The sequence below is a fragment of the Nipponia nippon genome, unplaced genomic scaffold, assembly GCF_047370975.1.
Source record: "Nipponia nippon isolate SJK-2023a ecotype South Korea unplaced genomic scaffold, ASM4737097v1 scaffold_10, whole genome shotgun sequence".
Taxonomy (NCBI): Eukaryota; Metazoa; Chordata; class Aves; order Pelecaniformes; family Threskiornithidae; genus Nipponia; species Nipponia nippon.
Genome location: NW_028262291.1, coordinates 18,370,167 through 18,385,689, shown reverse-complemented (window position 1 = coordinate 18,385,689; position 15,523 = coordinate 18,370,167). Strand labels below are relative to the sequence as shown.

General features: G+C 43.2%; 1 protein-coding gene across 1 annotated transcript; it reads left to right on the top strand.

Annotated features, from left to right (window-relative positions):
• Nucleotides 1-1,524: 1,524 nt before the first annotated feature.
• MRPL23 (mitochondrial ribosomal protein L23) lies at nucleotides 1,525-13,005 on the top strand. Its single transcript, XM_087745767.1, has 5 exons — nucleotides 1,525-1,642; nucleotides 1,754-1,876; nucleotides 2,746-2,828; nucleotides 4,700-4,773; nucleotides 12,657-13,005. The coding sequence occupies exons 1-5, from the start codon at nucleotides 1,617-1,619 to the stop codon at nucleotides 12,819-12,821; spliced, it is 471 nt and encodes a 156-aa protein (XP_087601893.1). The 5' UTR covers nucleotides 1,525-1,616; the 3' UTR covers nucleotides 12,822-13,005.
• Nucleotides 13,006-15,523: the final 2,518 nt, after the last annotated feature.

The following is a 15,523-nucleotide window of genomic DNA, read 5'->3' as shown; positions in this document are numbered from 1 at the left end:
GCTCTCTGGAATGGTGTTTCATACTTTATTTAATGGCAGCCCATTTTGCAAGGATTTGGGACTTGGTCCAAATCCTTATTTACTATCATTTGAATCAGGTCTACACCTGGGAATGAGGCTCAGTATCATCAACAAAGACCCAGGACTAGAGGCCAGCATACAGGCAGATAACAAAAGCCGACTCTGTTCTGGGGGAGCTCATAATCTGGATGCCAAATGAGTTGAAATTGACTTAAAAAGTTTGAGTGATGAAGGGAATCGAAGAATCATGAATAAAGGAACAAATCCATCAAAGCGGTAGTTTTCAGCACACAGCATTTCTTACATGCAGACAAGTCACAGTACAATATAGAGAATGATTCATTCAAATATTACATTAAAATGTTTATCGAGGCAGTTAACCTACATATAATATTAAAGCCCAATACTGAAGTGTGAATTACTTGGTTAATTCAGTGTAGATGTCAAAACGCAAATGGCTATTACTAAATTTGGGGTGTGAGCTATTCTGTAGGGCCTGTTGTCTTTGCCGGCGCTTGAAATGCCTTGTTAAAAGGAAGCCCACCAGGGATGGTGGTTCTCCCCCATGTTTCCAAACTTCTGGCTGTTCCTAGCGCCTGCATTCACACTCTGGCTCGCTGTTAGCGCATGCTGTGGCGTCATAGACTCTTAAAAGTGGTTTAAGTGGGAAGGGATGTTCAAAGATCATCTAGTCTAACCCCCCTGCCGTGGGCAGGGACATCTTTTTGCTAGATCAGGTTGCTCAACGCCCCGTCCAACCAGACCTTGAACACTTCCAGTGTGATGGGGCAGCCTCAGCTTCTCTGGGCAGCCTGATACAGTATCTCACCACCCTCATCATAAAAAGCTTCTTCCTTATGTCCAATCTAAACCTACCCTCTTTCAGTTTAAAGCTGTTGGCCCTTGTCCTGTCATGACAGGCCTTGTAAAAAGTCTCTGTCTGCCTTTCTTATAAGCCCCCTTATATATTGAAAGGTCGCAATAAGGTCTCCCCGCAGCCTTCTCTTCTCCAGGCTGAACAACCCCAACTCCCCCCGCCTTCCTCACAGGGGAGGCGTCCCAGCCCTCCCACCATTTTCGTGGCCCCTCCTCTGGAGCCACTCCAACAGGCCCGTCTGTCTTGTGCTGGGGTCCCCCGAGCTGGATGCAGCACCCCCGCTGGGGTCTCCCCAGAGCGGAGCAGAAGAGAATCACCTCCCTCCTGTAACCATGAGGAAAATACGGTGTGAAACGCAGCCACGGCTGCAAATTCCCACTGAGGCGCCATTTTGCAGGCGCTTTCTCCCCCCCACCCCTTGGCCTTGCGGCTCCTCTGGGGAACTCTCCGCTGCCCCAAGGCTGCGTGCCCCTCGCCCCGAGTGGGCGCAGGGGGCGGCCGGGCGCCGGGCGCCGGGGCGGGCTGTGGTTGCGGAGGGCAGCCGTGAGGCGGGGCCGCCAGGGTGAGGGGCTCAGCGCCCCCGGCCTCCCCCGCGGCCCCCTCACACGCCCACCCCGCCCCGCGGCGCTCCTCCGCGCCAGCAGGGGGCGAGAGCTGCCGCCGCCGCCCCGCCGGGAGCCGCTCTTGCGCCGCACCGCTTCCCGGCCGGGCCTCGGCCATGGCGACGGGCGCCAGGAAGGCCGTGTGAGCGGGCCGGGCCGCGGCGGAGGGCTAGGCCGGGGGGGCTCGGGTCGGGGCGACGGTGGGGGGGTGCCGGTCGGTCGGTCAGTCAGCGGCGTCGTCGTCTTCCCGCAGGTACCCGCTGTTCCAGCTGGGCGGCCCGCAGCTGCGGATCTTCCGGCCGAACTTCTTCATGCTGGCAGTGCGGCCCGGCGTGCCGCAGCCCGAGGACACCGTCCAGTTCCGCGTCTCCATGGAGTGAGTGCGGGGGCGGCGGGGGAGCGGGGCCCGCGGCCCGGCGGGGCGTAGCTCCCCGCAGCGGGAGCCGCCGCGGGTCTGGGCCTGCCCTGCCGCGGAAAGGGCCCAGCGCCGCCCGGGGGCTGCCGAGGGGTCCCCGCCGCGACTGCAGCACCACCCCCCCCCAGTGCCGCACCTCCCGCCACACGGCCTCTTGCCGCCTCCTTCTGGGCTGCAGCTTGCCTGGTTAGCTGAGGGGTGGGAAGCCGAGGTGCCAGATAGCGCCCTTTGGGCCGGGGGAAGGGGCTTCTGAATCAGGCAGACTTTTAAGAGGGCTGCGAGGGCACTAATTTAAGTACGAGCTTTGCTTGGCTCCTCTTTCTGAGTGTTAGTGAGGCTCAGCCTTCCCAGGGACAGGTTTAGGAAGAAAGAAGCGCTTATGAAAATCATCCAGAGAAAACGAGGTGATGTCCAGGTGTTTGTCAGGAGTCTTTCATCCTGACCGATCTGGTTGTACACACTAAGGCCCACAAGCCTGTGGCAGGTCCTGAAAAGGTTAGAAAATGCTATTCAGAAGATCAGAAAGGGTTCTCAGCTTAGGCAGTGAGAAACCCTACCCACTTTTGCTGAATACAGAACGTATCTGGGATTGAGGCTACAGAGGACAAAATATTTGTCATTGTTAGTTTATGGATAATGAATTGCTGTAGCAGTGTGTGATCTATGTTGAGTTTATACTTTTGTGCAGTAAAGCTACCTTGGTTAAAAGGAGAAGACGTATTTATTCTAGAGTATCAACCAGTCTAGAAATACTCTGGCTCTGTTTTATTTTATTTACGTATTTATACTTTTCCTTCTTTCTTTCCCCAAAATGTTTTTGTATTGCCTAGAATGACAAAAGTGGATATCAAGAATTACCTTGAAAAAATATACAATGTGCCAGTGGCTGCTGTGAGGACCAGGATACAGTATGGTAAGTGCAGTTGAGTAATCCAGAGGGATGAATACAGCATCCCTGCGCAGCCAGAATAGACTTTTCCTCTCAAAAGGTCCATTAGATTTCAGAAACTTTGGTTCCAGGTGCTTAGCTGATGATGTCTATGAGCTTAGTTGTTTATTTGTCCCTTCAAATGAATAGCACCACTTCATATTTCAATACTTTGATTAGATTATGACATGTTTAGTTTTAAAAAGAAAAATCGGAATTTAAAAAGCCCTATCATCTTGACAGTTATCTAGCTTGTGCTTTGTGCTTTTGTAATTGGTACCATTTCTCCTTGAAGATCGGTGGGTGTCTCATTTCAGAAGCAACTGCTTCATGTGTTTTAATAAAATTAGTAATTAAACTTAATTTCAGCCATGGCCTTTTTTAAAAAAAAAAATGTGAGTTGAGATTACCTGGCATGCGCACAGAGGAGGTGTTATGGTCTAACAAAAGGAAAAGTTTGTAGAGCAAAGAAAAATATTCTATTAGACCAGTATATAATGTCAGAAAGACATCTTGACAAATTTTCAAATTTTCATCATCTGTTGTTACCACATTTCTGCTACAGACTTGTATTCTTCCAGTCATGGTGTTTCTCCCCTGTGCCAAACCCTACAAAAAAACCCAGCAAAACCCAACATAAAACCAACCCAAGAGAAAAAGAAAAAATGTTGCTAGTTTAAGTTATGCTGAACTCTGACTTGGAGCAGAGGGACCCATCTCTAACTGAAATAAACTAAATTTATGTAAGATCATGTTCACATATGAATTATTCCTTCCCCAGAGCTTCTCTGACTGCAGTTTGGATGTAGTGCAAAGTGAGGAATATAGTTTTCATGTTATTTACCTTTTTGATCACCAGGCAGTGCATTAATCAAATGGAGAGTGACTTGTTGGTTAGGACATCTTTGATGGCTGGGTTTTTCATTTTTCATGCAGTGACTCTAGCAAAGGAATTGATTGATGTGTTTATAATGGTAAGAGTAGGGATGATTTTAAAAAGGGGATAGGAAAAAAGACCTGTAATAGTGAAAAATGGAGAATAAAAGAAAAAGCTTCAAAATAAGGTTGTAAAACTCAGAACATAGAAGAAAAAGAAAACAGAAATATCATCTTGTAATATGCTTATGTGAAAAACAGAATTAAATAAAGTCTTACATACCAAACACATGCAATTCCAAACAGCACTGAAAAATATTCATGCTTGTCCTTACAACCATTTTGTCCCCCACTGCTGATGGAAGTGATGGTAGAATGTATATATTCAGGGATAAAAGAGGAAAGGGGGTTAGAATGTCTAATAATTTGAGAGCTTTAATGTCTGCCTAACGTGTGAGGAATAAATTTAACTTCCCACTCAGTTGTGATCAGCATACTTCCAGAAGGTTGAGATGCTTTGGTTTTTTTTAGATGTGGCCTGTAATTTTCTGGTGTATAAACAGTAGATCCAGCTCATTAGCTGGGTAGTAAAAATTGACAAGTTTGAAGCTTATTAGTGGTCGTTTCCTCCTTGTCTTCCTGAAGCTGTTCATGTTGGGAGGATAGTTTATCGCTCCTGGCCCCCTACTCAGGAGACGTATCTCCTTGCTTCTTTGCAAACTTTGTGTGTGACATGAAGGCAGAACGGCTGTCAGCAGCCTGAGTCTGGTGATGCCTCGGTTCCCTACTTGTATATGGGGAGAGTAGCGTCTCCCAGTTTCAATACATTTTAGTAAGTGTGATACTGTGTTGGTACTGAGGAAGGAGTGTTCCTCTTAACAACAAATTGGAACTAGTGACGTCCCCCCTTCAGCGTGGCCTTGCTTTGGGGAACTTGGAAGTCCTGGGAAGTTAAAAGGCAGGACTCTTCATTTCTGCAGGTGCAAACAACAAGAGGAATCACAAGAATCAGAGAGTGAAGAAGCCAGATTACAAGGTTGCCTATGTACAGCTGGTGAGTTAACATGGATGCTTGTGGGGAAAGAGGAGGGGACTGTTAACCAGCCAAGCTCGAAGTAATGTTCAGTGAATTGACCGGTTGGCTGAATATTTCTGCCAGTCCTCTAATAATGACATTTTCTTTAATACGTTCCAGAATGTATAAAGAGATTTAAATGACTTAGTCTAAAAATCAGATTCAAACAAATGGTTATTTTTCAAGTCTTGTATTAGTTTGAGGTCTGTATGTAAGTTATGTTCTGATGTCATACGGTGCTGCTGTGCCAGTGAGTTTCATGCTGACCCTGTACTCTGTGTGCTGGAAGGTTCACGATTTCTGTGGTTGATTGCTGAAATGTCCAGTAAGTGAAAGAATATATTGTAAGGGTAGGGAACTTCTTATTAAAGCTTTTTGGATTTCAGAGAAGACTAAGGCATATTCCTTGGAGAGCTTTTAGTCATGTCTAACAAGTGTGCTTTGTGGCTAAACCGGGTTTTGAAACGTATGTTGGTTGCCCAGTGGAAAAGGAGCTTCATGTTCTTATGAATTTCTTTCATAACAGGAGCATATTATAGTTTAGACTTCTCTTGGGCTTACCTGTCTCTATGTAAAAAAGAAATGAAACCAGTGACAGAAAAACCCCTCACATACCAAAATTACATTAAAGGAATGCTATTTATGGTTGTAAAACCATAAGCTTAAAATTGCTGTTGGCAACACGACCTCAGTGTTACTCCATCCTGGGACAAGGATTCAGTGTGGGGGGAACACTGTGTGATCTTAAAGGCTGCATAAGACTTCATATTGACTTGGGGTCAAACTAAAGAGGCACAGACAATGGGAAATCTGATGGTTTTTTTAATTTTTCAAAGTTTAAATGTGCTTAGAAGTTTTTTCTCTTAAGGCCCTTCTGGGAAGGGGAGTGGCAAGAAAAGTGAGGAGAGTGTTTTTCTAGACAGCCCTTACCTTTAAAAGAACAGTATAAAGTACACTGTTAATAGAAAGTAACAGAGTTGTAGTTAGATGAGGACTAATCTTGATTTACTGTGCTGAAGTTAAAGGCAACCTCATCTCCGTGAGGATTTTGTATTACGATGGCTAAAAACCACATTCCTTTCTCAAGGAAGCGTCTCTGCTTTGGTGGGCACGTTCTGCCTCCTGGATTGTCTGTGCTAGGTTTTTGTCTGCAAGAGATCAGATATGAACGATTCATTAAGAACACAGCTGAAGAACTGAATGCCAGGAGTGATGTTTTATCTTACAAGTTGCTTTCTCTGAGTGTTGTCCCTTAGTAGGTAATTGCAAGGACTTTCCATTGTCACAGCCTCTTGCTAGTGACTCCTTTGCTTTTAGAGACTCGTTTCCCAAGATTGAGGCAGACGTGGATCTTTAGTGAACTGTGGTCAGTTCTCAAATTTTATTTCACTGTATTTAATGCAGTCTTGTTTCTTTTGTCTGCCGAGTTGAGAAGGAGGTAGTTTGCAACCCATAGATACTCGGGGGAAGGAGTGGGAAGCAAAATGCTTCTGTTGTGTGGAGCAAGACACTAATTTAAGGCAGTGCCTTTGTGCATTTATTTCACATCAAACCTCTGAACCTAGAATAGTTGCCATTACCTTAAGGGCCAGCTCTGTGGTGGAGAGGAGAATTACCCAAATTAACTTGGTACTGGAGGCAGTTGGACAGCAGTAACTCTGGTCGTTCCTCCAGCCTCTCATTTTGTCTGCTGGGCAAATTAGCCAGCACAGGGCCCTGTGGTACTGCGGCTCAGGACTGCTCGTGGTACATGAGAGAGCAAGTGTCCCTTACTGCATTGCCCTATACTATAGTATCATAAGTTTTTAAAGAATGCCATGTTTTCCATCCTACCCATGAACGGGGTCAGGGGACCAGCTTTTGGTGTTGTACTTCATCCCAAGTGAGGGAATCCTGACCATTTACTGAAGTCTTGTGAGTGAAGCTTGGTCTGTGCGTTTTCACCTCACCTCGTTCCTAGTCTCTTTGCTCTCTTTTTTTCCTATTGTTGTTGGCATCTGTTAATTCCTTTAACATTTAGGTTTGCCCTTTTTTATTTTTTCTTTCTCTTTTTCCTTTTGTTCTTTGCTTTTCATCACTAGCTCTGGTGTCTCAGACAGTGAGCTTCCAGTTCTATGTTCACACCAGCTTTAAACAGTGGGTGAGGCCAGAAACCCAGTGTCATTTCTGAAACTGAAGGTTTTGCCTTCATTCTCATTCATGGTGTGATTCAGGCTATAACAGGCCCCATGCAGTCCATTGTTAATATCTGCCTAATTTAGGAAAGTCTTTGGTAACCACTGTAAAATCCTTATTTTCATGAGAATTAGTTTGCATCTGCCGTGAGTCAGAGTAGCTGGGCTTTCCCACCATTTTTACCAGCTGTGTTTCCTCTCATTAATCCAGTTTCAAGTTAAAACTGCTTATGACTGGAAAAATAAGCATGTGTTTTTGGAAGGTCTTGGGTTGATCTTTCTGTTGCCCACTAGGTGGAAGTATTGCTCTTTCCAGCATGACTTGGTAGCAGCTGTGGTGTGGTTTACCTGAATGAAATTGAGTATATTCTCATGACCAGTTGCGCTTCTCTGCTTCATAAAACATCACCTTATGTGTCCCAGCGCAACATACATATCCATTAACTTACTGCAAGTGTCTCAAAGGTGGAAGGTGTATGAAGTCATAGTCAACATACCCTTAGGTGTCAGATTAGTGCCCCAGCTGTTCCACATGTAAGAATTGTTGTCCTTTCTTTTCCAAATACTATTTCTTGGAGATTCAGAGCTGTTTACTTTATTCTCAGGCTGTAACTGGACAAATACATGATCTGTCCAAGCATAATATTTTCACACTAAAAAAATACCTCAAATCATAGAAGGCTGTGGATCAACAATATCTTGCCATTCCAGAGCCTGCCTGCCTTTTTTTCCCTTTTTGCAATGTGGTGAGAAAGGTTTAAGTTAGAGACTTATGGCTCTGGGTATCAGATGCTACTTTTTTACACTGTTTTATTTTTTTAATTAAAAACAAAGCTATATATCTTTGTGGAGTAGATAAAATGAATGTAATACAGCAACCTTTCTCATTACTCCAATACAGTTATAATTATCCTGATGTTATTAAAAAAACAAAAAAGAAGAAGACAAGAAAGCCAGTGGGAAACTTTACAGTTGCATCAACATCAGGGAAATTAAAAAAAACGAACATCCCCTCCTCCTCCTTCAGTGTTCTCACTGGTTTAGCTCAACAGGTGTTAGCACCCGTGGGAGCACAACTGTAGACAAGCCTCTGGAATCCAGACCTATTTTTAATTAAACCTGTTTTGAGAAATCTAATGGAGATGGCTGTAAAAAGGAGTCTGACCTTGTCAACATTAGGACTAACACCTATTTAGCTGCATGAATGATGGCACCGGTGGGAACATTTTTGCAAATACTTTCTCCTCAAACTCTGTTTAGGGTGTCTGGTACATTCATAGTAATTAATCCATTTACATATCAGATGTGACAGCAGTTTTGTTTTGACATGTAGCAAATTCAGAGGAAACTTGAATGCTCTGTACGCTGGGTCGTTCCTGTATGGATTTTTGAAGTTGCTTTCCGTGCTGTTTTGTCATACGTTTTAACATCAGATGTTACCACTGCAATAGTAGGAGAATTGTTCAAATGCACTAGATTATTAAATTTAGTTGCATTTGCTGCTACTGCTGGACCGAATCCCATGCTGTTGGGAGTCCAACATTTTTTTTAGTTAACGATACTATAAACATCACTTTTCTCCTAATTCTGAAGGACAGTAGTAAGTGCTTCAATTAACTAAATAATCAGAAGATCTCACAGTTGTTTACATGATCAGTGTTTGCTGCGTCATTCCTACATAATGATATCTGTGCTGACCTTCCATTCCTAAACTTTTCAACGGACACAAAGGTCAGAGAAGTATAAGTGAGTTTGTGCTGGATAATCCTTCCAGCAATTTTCTGACATGAGGCTCAGCAGTGGAAAGGCTAACACTTGACTTCATAGGCCTAATTATGACCACTTAACCTCTCATTAAAATGAATGGAGGCAATTTGTACTGCTCGATGTGATACCTCCTCCTACAACCTCAGAGAACAAGGTGTGTTTTCAGCCTTTCTAACGAAAAAGGCTTGAAATTTAAGGGGAAAATACATGTTTGATGCTTAGGTCACTTTTTGTCTTGAAGGATGTTAGCATTTAACGAATCCTTATAAGACCTTGTATATAAATCAGTTTTACATTTGGGTAATGCTGAAGTGAGGATTAGAGTTGTGCAGGAATAGAAGTTTAATGGCTCCCATTTCTGTAATCTAAACACTGGACCACACATCTCACTTCTACATAATCTCAGAATTTGTAGGAAAAAGGGAGGTCTCTGGGAAGACCCTAAATTGAGAATAGCAATGCATAAACTCATCACGTTGCCTTTATTTTTTAGGTGTTTTAATACCGCCTCTCCAACTTGGTTTATTTGTTTTTTTCTTCTTTTTTTTTTTTTAAAATTATAACAGCTCACTTAGCTATAAGAGTGTGTGGTGGTACAGCTTATCCTGACAAACTCCAGAGTATCAGTGTATCACCTCACATTGGTGCAAAAGTTCTTTTGCTGGCAGTGCAGCATCCAGTTCCAAGACAGACCAAATTATCCGAGCAAATTTTTTTTTTTGGCAGTGTCTTTCTTTTTTACAGGATTTTCTTTTAGCACAGCTAGGTCAGGTAGGAAGGTGTTCTTTTCTCCCTCTTTCTCTGTGCTTCTAAGGTAATTATGCTGGCAGAAGTTCTAAAGGAGGACCAAGCCCTAGGCTTTTTAGAGCCCAATTGCAGCTCATGTGAATTTCAGTAATTCAGTAATTAAAAGAATGACCTTGGTTAAATGGCTTGCAAAAGTGAAATAGTGAACAAATGCAAGGTTTAGGAATAAGCCAAAATTTTGCTTTCTGGTTTCGTATGCCAGCTTTTCATGTTCTAGCAGTTTGCAAGCCAGATAAAACCCTGTTGAACTTGGTAGCAATTTAGTTGTTTGCTTTGTTTCAGTTAGGATTTAATTCTGAGGGTGCATTTATCATATGGTTGTTAAATGGTTGCTGTATAGAGGGGAAAACTTCTACAAAGAAAAAGCATAAGAAAAAGCAGCACTGCATAAAGGAATGACGATCCCTCCATTCCTTTGGTAGGCATTTTTTTGAGAAGGTGGCATATGAGCTTGAACCTCAGTAGCCTCTGGCATCGTATGGAAGATGCACTGAATGTAAATATGCCTGGACAGACTTAAAATTCTTTATGTAAGTTGATGCCTTTTGGTATTTTTGAAATTTTGAAATACCCAAGATACAGGCTTCTTCTGAAAACTAGCTACTGAGCATGCACAACAGCTATTTTTCATACAGCTTTCATCACTTCAGAGTCTTACAGTGCAGTGTTACTGCATAGTATTGTTACTTAAGATTTATCAACCTTCAGTTCTCAGGGTGTAATGTCTTGGCTGTTTCGAATCATGTCTGGCTGCCAGCCAAAATCAGAATTTCTTCACAAAACAAGAGCTGGAAAGAGCCAACTTGTCTGTGCTGATTTTGATTTATTAAAAGACTCCAGATACAGATTGACATTTTCAGCTCAATATTTGACTTTCACCAGCCTTGAAATGGGAACTGTGAGCACTTTGATAAACAGCTGAAAGGTTTGTCTGGTTTCGCTACAGCCTCTGTGCATATCTTTTTTTGGTTTTTTCCCCTCTTTTTAAAATAGTAACTGTTTTGCAATGCTTAGTGAATTACCATGGATGTTGTTAGTATGCTTTAGGGACAGCTTTCCTTCATTCTCCAATAAGGGAAGTGCATTGGTGCTGGAAGCATACCAGAATGGAAGTGCTGCATAACAAGAACAGTCCCTTACTACACTGTTACCAATATAAATAGTTCTCAAATTTTCAGTGTAGGTGGTATGCCTACCATGTTAGTCTGAATTGTTTTCTTACTTGTTTAACTAAAATGGCTTCCTCTCCAGGGCAGATGAGTCCTTAGAATCGTCCCTATCTGTTCTATAGGTACCACAGGGATGAGTGACCCGCCCACAGTGCAGTTAAAACACAGTAATTTTTTGTAATATAAACAAATTCTTTTCCAAATGCTTCAGTGTGCTAAAATCTTGGGCAGCGCTTGGCCTCAAGGGTGCTTGCTGCTGATTGTACTACAGGAAGAGTTTCAGTAGGCTACAGCTTTGAGATTGCTCAAGGACATTGATAAGGCCAGTTCCTGTGCCTTGAAATGGGACTATGCTTTAATTGTCATAGGACAGCTATTACAAGCATACCTGTTGGTAATTTAAAGGTACAAAAGAGTTGAAACCCCAGAGTGTACACCGTGGAAAGGAAAACCTTGATTTGTTCCAGTTGATCTTATCCAGGCTAGAATCGAGGACAGAGCAATGTACACAGCAGCTCCCTTGTTGTTTTTGTAGTATGGTCAGGCTCTTAGGAAACCCCCAAGAAGTATGCACTACAAAAACAACCAGAGCATTGCTGGGTATGAGTTGATATTTCCTAGATTCTAGTCTGGATAAGCTCAACTGGGATAAGTCATGTTTTTTCTTTCCAAAGTGTATGCTTGAGGTTTAAATTCTTTCACACCTGTAAATTACCAGGTTGAGTGTATATGGCTAAACGAAACATAGCACACATTCAGCTGGGTCAGGGGCATGGTGACGTTTTTTTTTGATTTAATTATATCACATTTCTGATCCCAGAAATGTAGTATAGGTAGCTGTGTTGTGGAAGGCTCCTTTCATGTCCTTTGTGGAACCATTTCATAACTGTGCCTCTTGTTTGATTATATTTATTGCACAAATGTGAAGAATGGCTAATCTGAAAAAATCCTTGTTTTCATCTGAAGCAATTAAATGCTATTGTTGAGATTTCCGTATGCGGTATTCTGCCAAAGAAGTTAATGTATGGTAAGGTTTGTAAGTATTTTGGAGAGTAATTTTAGAGTTATGAGCTATCAGTTATGAGTTTTATTATGCAAAGTCCCATATAGAATGGAAGGGCTGATATTGTTGAGTTTAATGAAGCTGTTCTTAGTGCAAACACCACTAAAAAGTAAGTAGATAATGTTAATGGGATAGAACATTTCCACAGAATAATGGTTTCCTGCTGTTAGATAAAAACCAGAGACCAACCAAATATTTATTTTCCAAGTGGGAGACATAGATCTGATGGTGATGTTTCACTAAAATGACTTGCCTGTTAGGCAGAATGACTGATGCAGATGTAATCACTTTAATCTCATCAGTGATGTATTAGACAGATTGTTCCCACTGTAATTGTTTAACATTATAGTCCTTATTCCTGGTGATAAGAGACCTCTGATATCTGTTATTCCATATTCCCACATTATACCCTACAGTAGCAGCTGCTAGGACTGTTCTTTCTTATCCTTAGCTGAGATCTAAACAACTATAACCGCTACCCATATCCTGAGTGTTAACATAATGAATGCCTGCTCCACCATGTATTTCCCCAATGGCATTACTTTAACAAAATCACTTATTTTGCTCATCTTGCATTTACTGTGTGACTCATACAACATCTCTGAGCTGGTTCAAAGTCTTTGAAGAGGTGTCCATGTCCTGACCATTCATCTGTAAAAAAAGATGTCAGTGTCTTAATTAGCACACAAAAGAGGAGAGGCTGAAAGTTAGCTTTTTTGGGTGGGAGGGATATATGTGTATCTTGGGGAGACGGGTGGAAAGAGATCTTGGGAGGATTTTGCACTAGCTGAAACTTCAGGGTGGTCTTTCATTGTAAGTATATGCATCATAGCTACTGCAGAAAGGCTGGAATGTCTCTCTGACCATTTGTTTTCTCTTTAGGGCCAAGGACAAACCTTTCAGTTTCCCAACCTATTTCCAGAGAAAGAACAAGACTCAGAAACTCGCTCTTTTGATGACTTCAAGAATAAATATATGGAAAGAGAGAAGCAGAGGCAGAAAGGTGACCCCAGACGAGGTGGAGTCCCCGATTGGTTTGGACTTTGATGCAACAAGCCAGCTGCCTTTCTTTAGGCTCAGAGGGATTTTGATCAGCAGAACTTGCACTCTTCCCTTCTTGTAATGACCGAATGTTTATTCTTGAGCAGCTCTTGCTAGTGTGTCTTTTTTCCTGGCTGTTTGTGCACGACTACAACAAAATGGCCCTAAAGAAATAAAAAGGTAAAATAAATCTGACTGCATCAGGTCTTTCCTGTGAACTTGTGGGCTATTTCTAAAATGTGGAATTGCTTGTTGTTGTTTCCGACTATGAAAGTGTCATTGTGCTTACCTTATTCCTGCTTCTATGGGTTGTTCTGAGTAGAAGCAGGAGGCATTTCATTTCCCAGGATAAGTGTAGTTTGCATTGAATAGAATGTGTAAAAGTCAAGATCGGTCAGTCAGAGGCAGACATGAAGGTGTAGATCACTAGACTATAGGCTCAGGACATAGGGTTGCCTTATTGTCAGTTATGGTGTCCTACTATCCTGTGAATTGCCTTCCTTGCAAAGTGACCCCCCTTTCCTGGAGATGTGCATGTAATCTGGTTGCACTCCTTTGTTAACTGTTGTGTGGCATTTTAGAGACACGGTTTATTGGATAGGCTCATGGCCGGGCACGTGTGCGTTCGATCCCCAGAAGCGTCAAGGAACGGACAGAGGTGGTGCACAGTCTCTGCTTGCTGTTGTGCAGTGCAGGTAGTTGCCTTCTGTGGCCAGCCTGCCCTAGGAATGTTGACTGGCACGGCTGTGCTAGTATTCCTTCCCCTGTCCGCAGCTACCTTGCGGTGCTGGCAAGAGTCCTGTGTGGACACAGTTGTACTGGCATAGAAATGCTTCTGCCAGTGTAGGCTGTTTTGCGCTCAGGACTAATAAAAAGACTCTTTCTACTTTTTCTGGTGCAACTCCCTTTACTTCCAAGTTGCTGATGCCAGGGCAGTGGTACAACTTTTCTAGGCCTTCAGGGCTGCCACGTTCAGGTTTTTCATTTCTTGGCTCTGCAGCTGTTTCTCCTTGCTTTGATGAGGATATTTCCTCTTTTCCTTTGTCAAGTAATGTGCTCTGCTGGTGTGTCAGAGACAGTGGGGGAAAAGGAGGACCAGGAAGGACTTCACCACAGACAGAGAAGGATGTGTTTCTGCAGGCCGTTGGCTGTAACACCAGCATGTGCAGGGTTAAACGTATGGCTGACATTTCCCTGGCTTTTGAATTCTGCCACTTGGAGCAATTGGCAGGGTAGTGAATGAGCCCATGCCTTGCACGCTTCTACCCGGGTGCTCTCCTTTATTGTTCTGTGTCTGAACTTCTTGTTTGGACAGCTAGCAAGATGTTTACAAGGAAACAGCTGTTCCCCAGAGAGGCAATCCAAGTAGGATTTTACGCACCCCCTTCTGTTCATTAGTCACCTCTTTCCCCCTGCTACTTCCCTTCTGCATGACAGTCCATCTCCTTCTGTGGTTTGTTGCTTACAACCCCGGTGACTCTCCCACCCCCCTCTTTGTCCATTTTCCAAGGGGGATTGTGCATGGTGATCTAAGTTAGCTGGTGCTTAAACAGAGAGATGCTCTCAGAGAGGAGGGAGATAAGGGAGGATTTGCTACTCCCAGCCTGCCAGCAGAGTTACAATAGTAGATGTGGAAAAATACTGAGTTCACTGAAAACAGTTCTTACGTTTGGCATATCTGCAAAGCCAACACTTCCAGAGTTTTGTAGTGACATGTGAAACTCCAGGTTAAATCAGGAGCTGGCCTGCAGTTTTAAAGTAGGACGACTGAATTTGTCTAGATGCAAGGGTCTCTCCTCTGCTGTACACAGCCTCCCCACCGCCCCCTCCTTTTTTTAATGTATTTTTTTAAAGAGGCTGTTTCTCAAACTCCCAGCTCAGTGTGGAGCTGATCCATATTAGGGTTGGGGCTTTGTTCCTACAGTATAATGTTATGGAGTTTGCTTTTTTTTCTTCACTTTCCTTTGTGGTCACCTCCAATATAGGTAACTCCGTCTTCTTCACCATGGTGAAGATAAAAGAATTCATCTAGTGCTGCCATATATCTTCCTGACTGGTTGGTCAGCCTTGAGCAAGCAAACAGTCAGGTATGTGATAGTTCTGGATAAATGAGGCTGTATTCCATGTGTTAGGTGTAACAGCAAGAGATATATTAACCATCAGCCTCTCTGCCTTCCCTGTTATGGTCCTCAGGAGAGGTTGGAGTCACCAGCTTCTGTACTGGCATTGAGGACCCAAGCTGAGAGGAGTTTATTTGCAGTCCCAAATATGCTATAGGCTGAGTGAGTATCAAAAGCCCCTGGGTAGGTCTACCATGCTTTGCTACTCTGTGATTTCTCTGTGGGTCATTTATTTCTAGCTCACGTTCAAGCCAGGTTTCTGTCTGGAGTGGCACAAAAGGGAAGAAATAGAGAGATGAGTATACCTGTATCTATATGAAGTTGCTGCAACCAAATTCTGGCAGATACTCAGGCTGCTTAAGAGAGCAACGTTACCAGCTATCCCTAAAATAGTATTCCTGTGAAATTAAGATTAAAAAAAGAAGATGCAAAGCCCCTGACCCACCATTATTTTGGTTTAATGCTCCTGACTGCCATGGAAGTGGGATTAAAAAGATGTCAAGTCTTTCCCAGTCCCTTGTCGGCCAGTGTTTCTGAGGAAGTGCCGGTGCTTAATATGATCTGGTGCTTCACAAATCCCATGCCCTG

Coding starts and splice junctions, on each gene's coding strand:
- MRPL23 (XM_087745767.1), top strand. CDS start 1,617: ATGGCGACGGGCGCCAGGAAGGCCGT. Junction 1,643..1,753: donor ACGGGCGCCAGGAAGGCCGT/GTGAGCGGGCCG, acceptor GTCTTCCCGCAG/GTACCCGCTGTTCCAGCTGG. Junction 4,774..12,656: donor AGGTTGCCTATGTACAGCTG/GTGAGTTAACAT, acceptor TTTTCTCTTTAG/GGCCAAGGACAAACCTTTCA.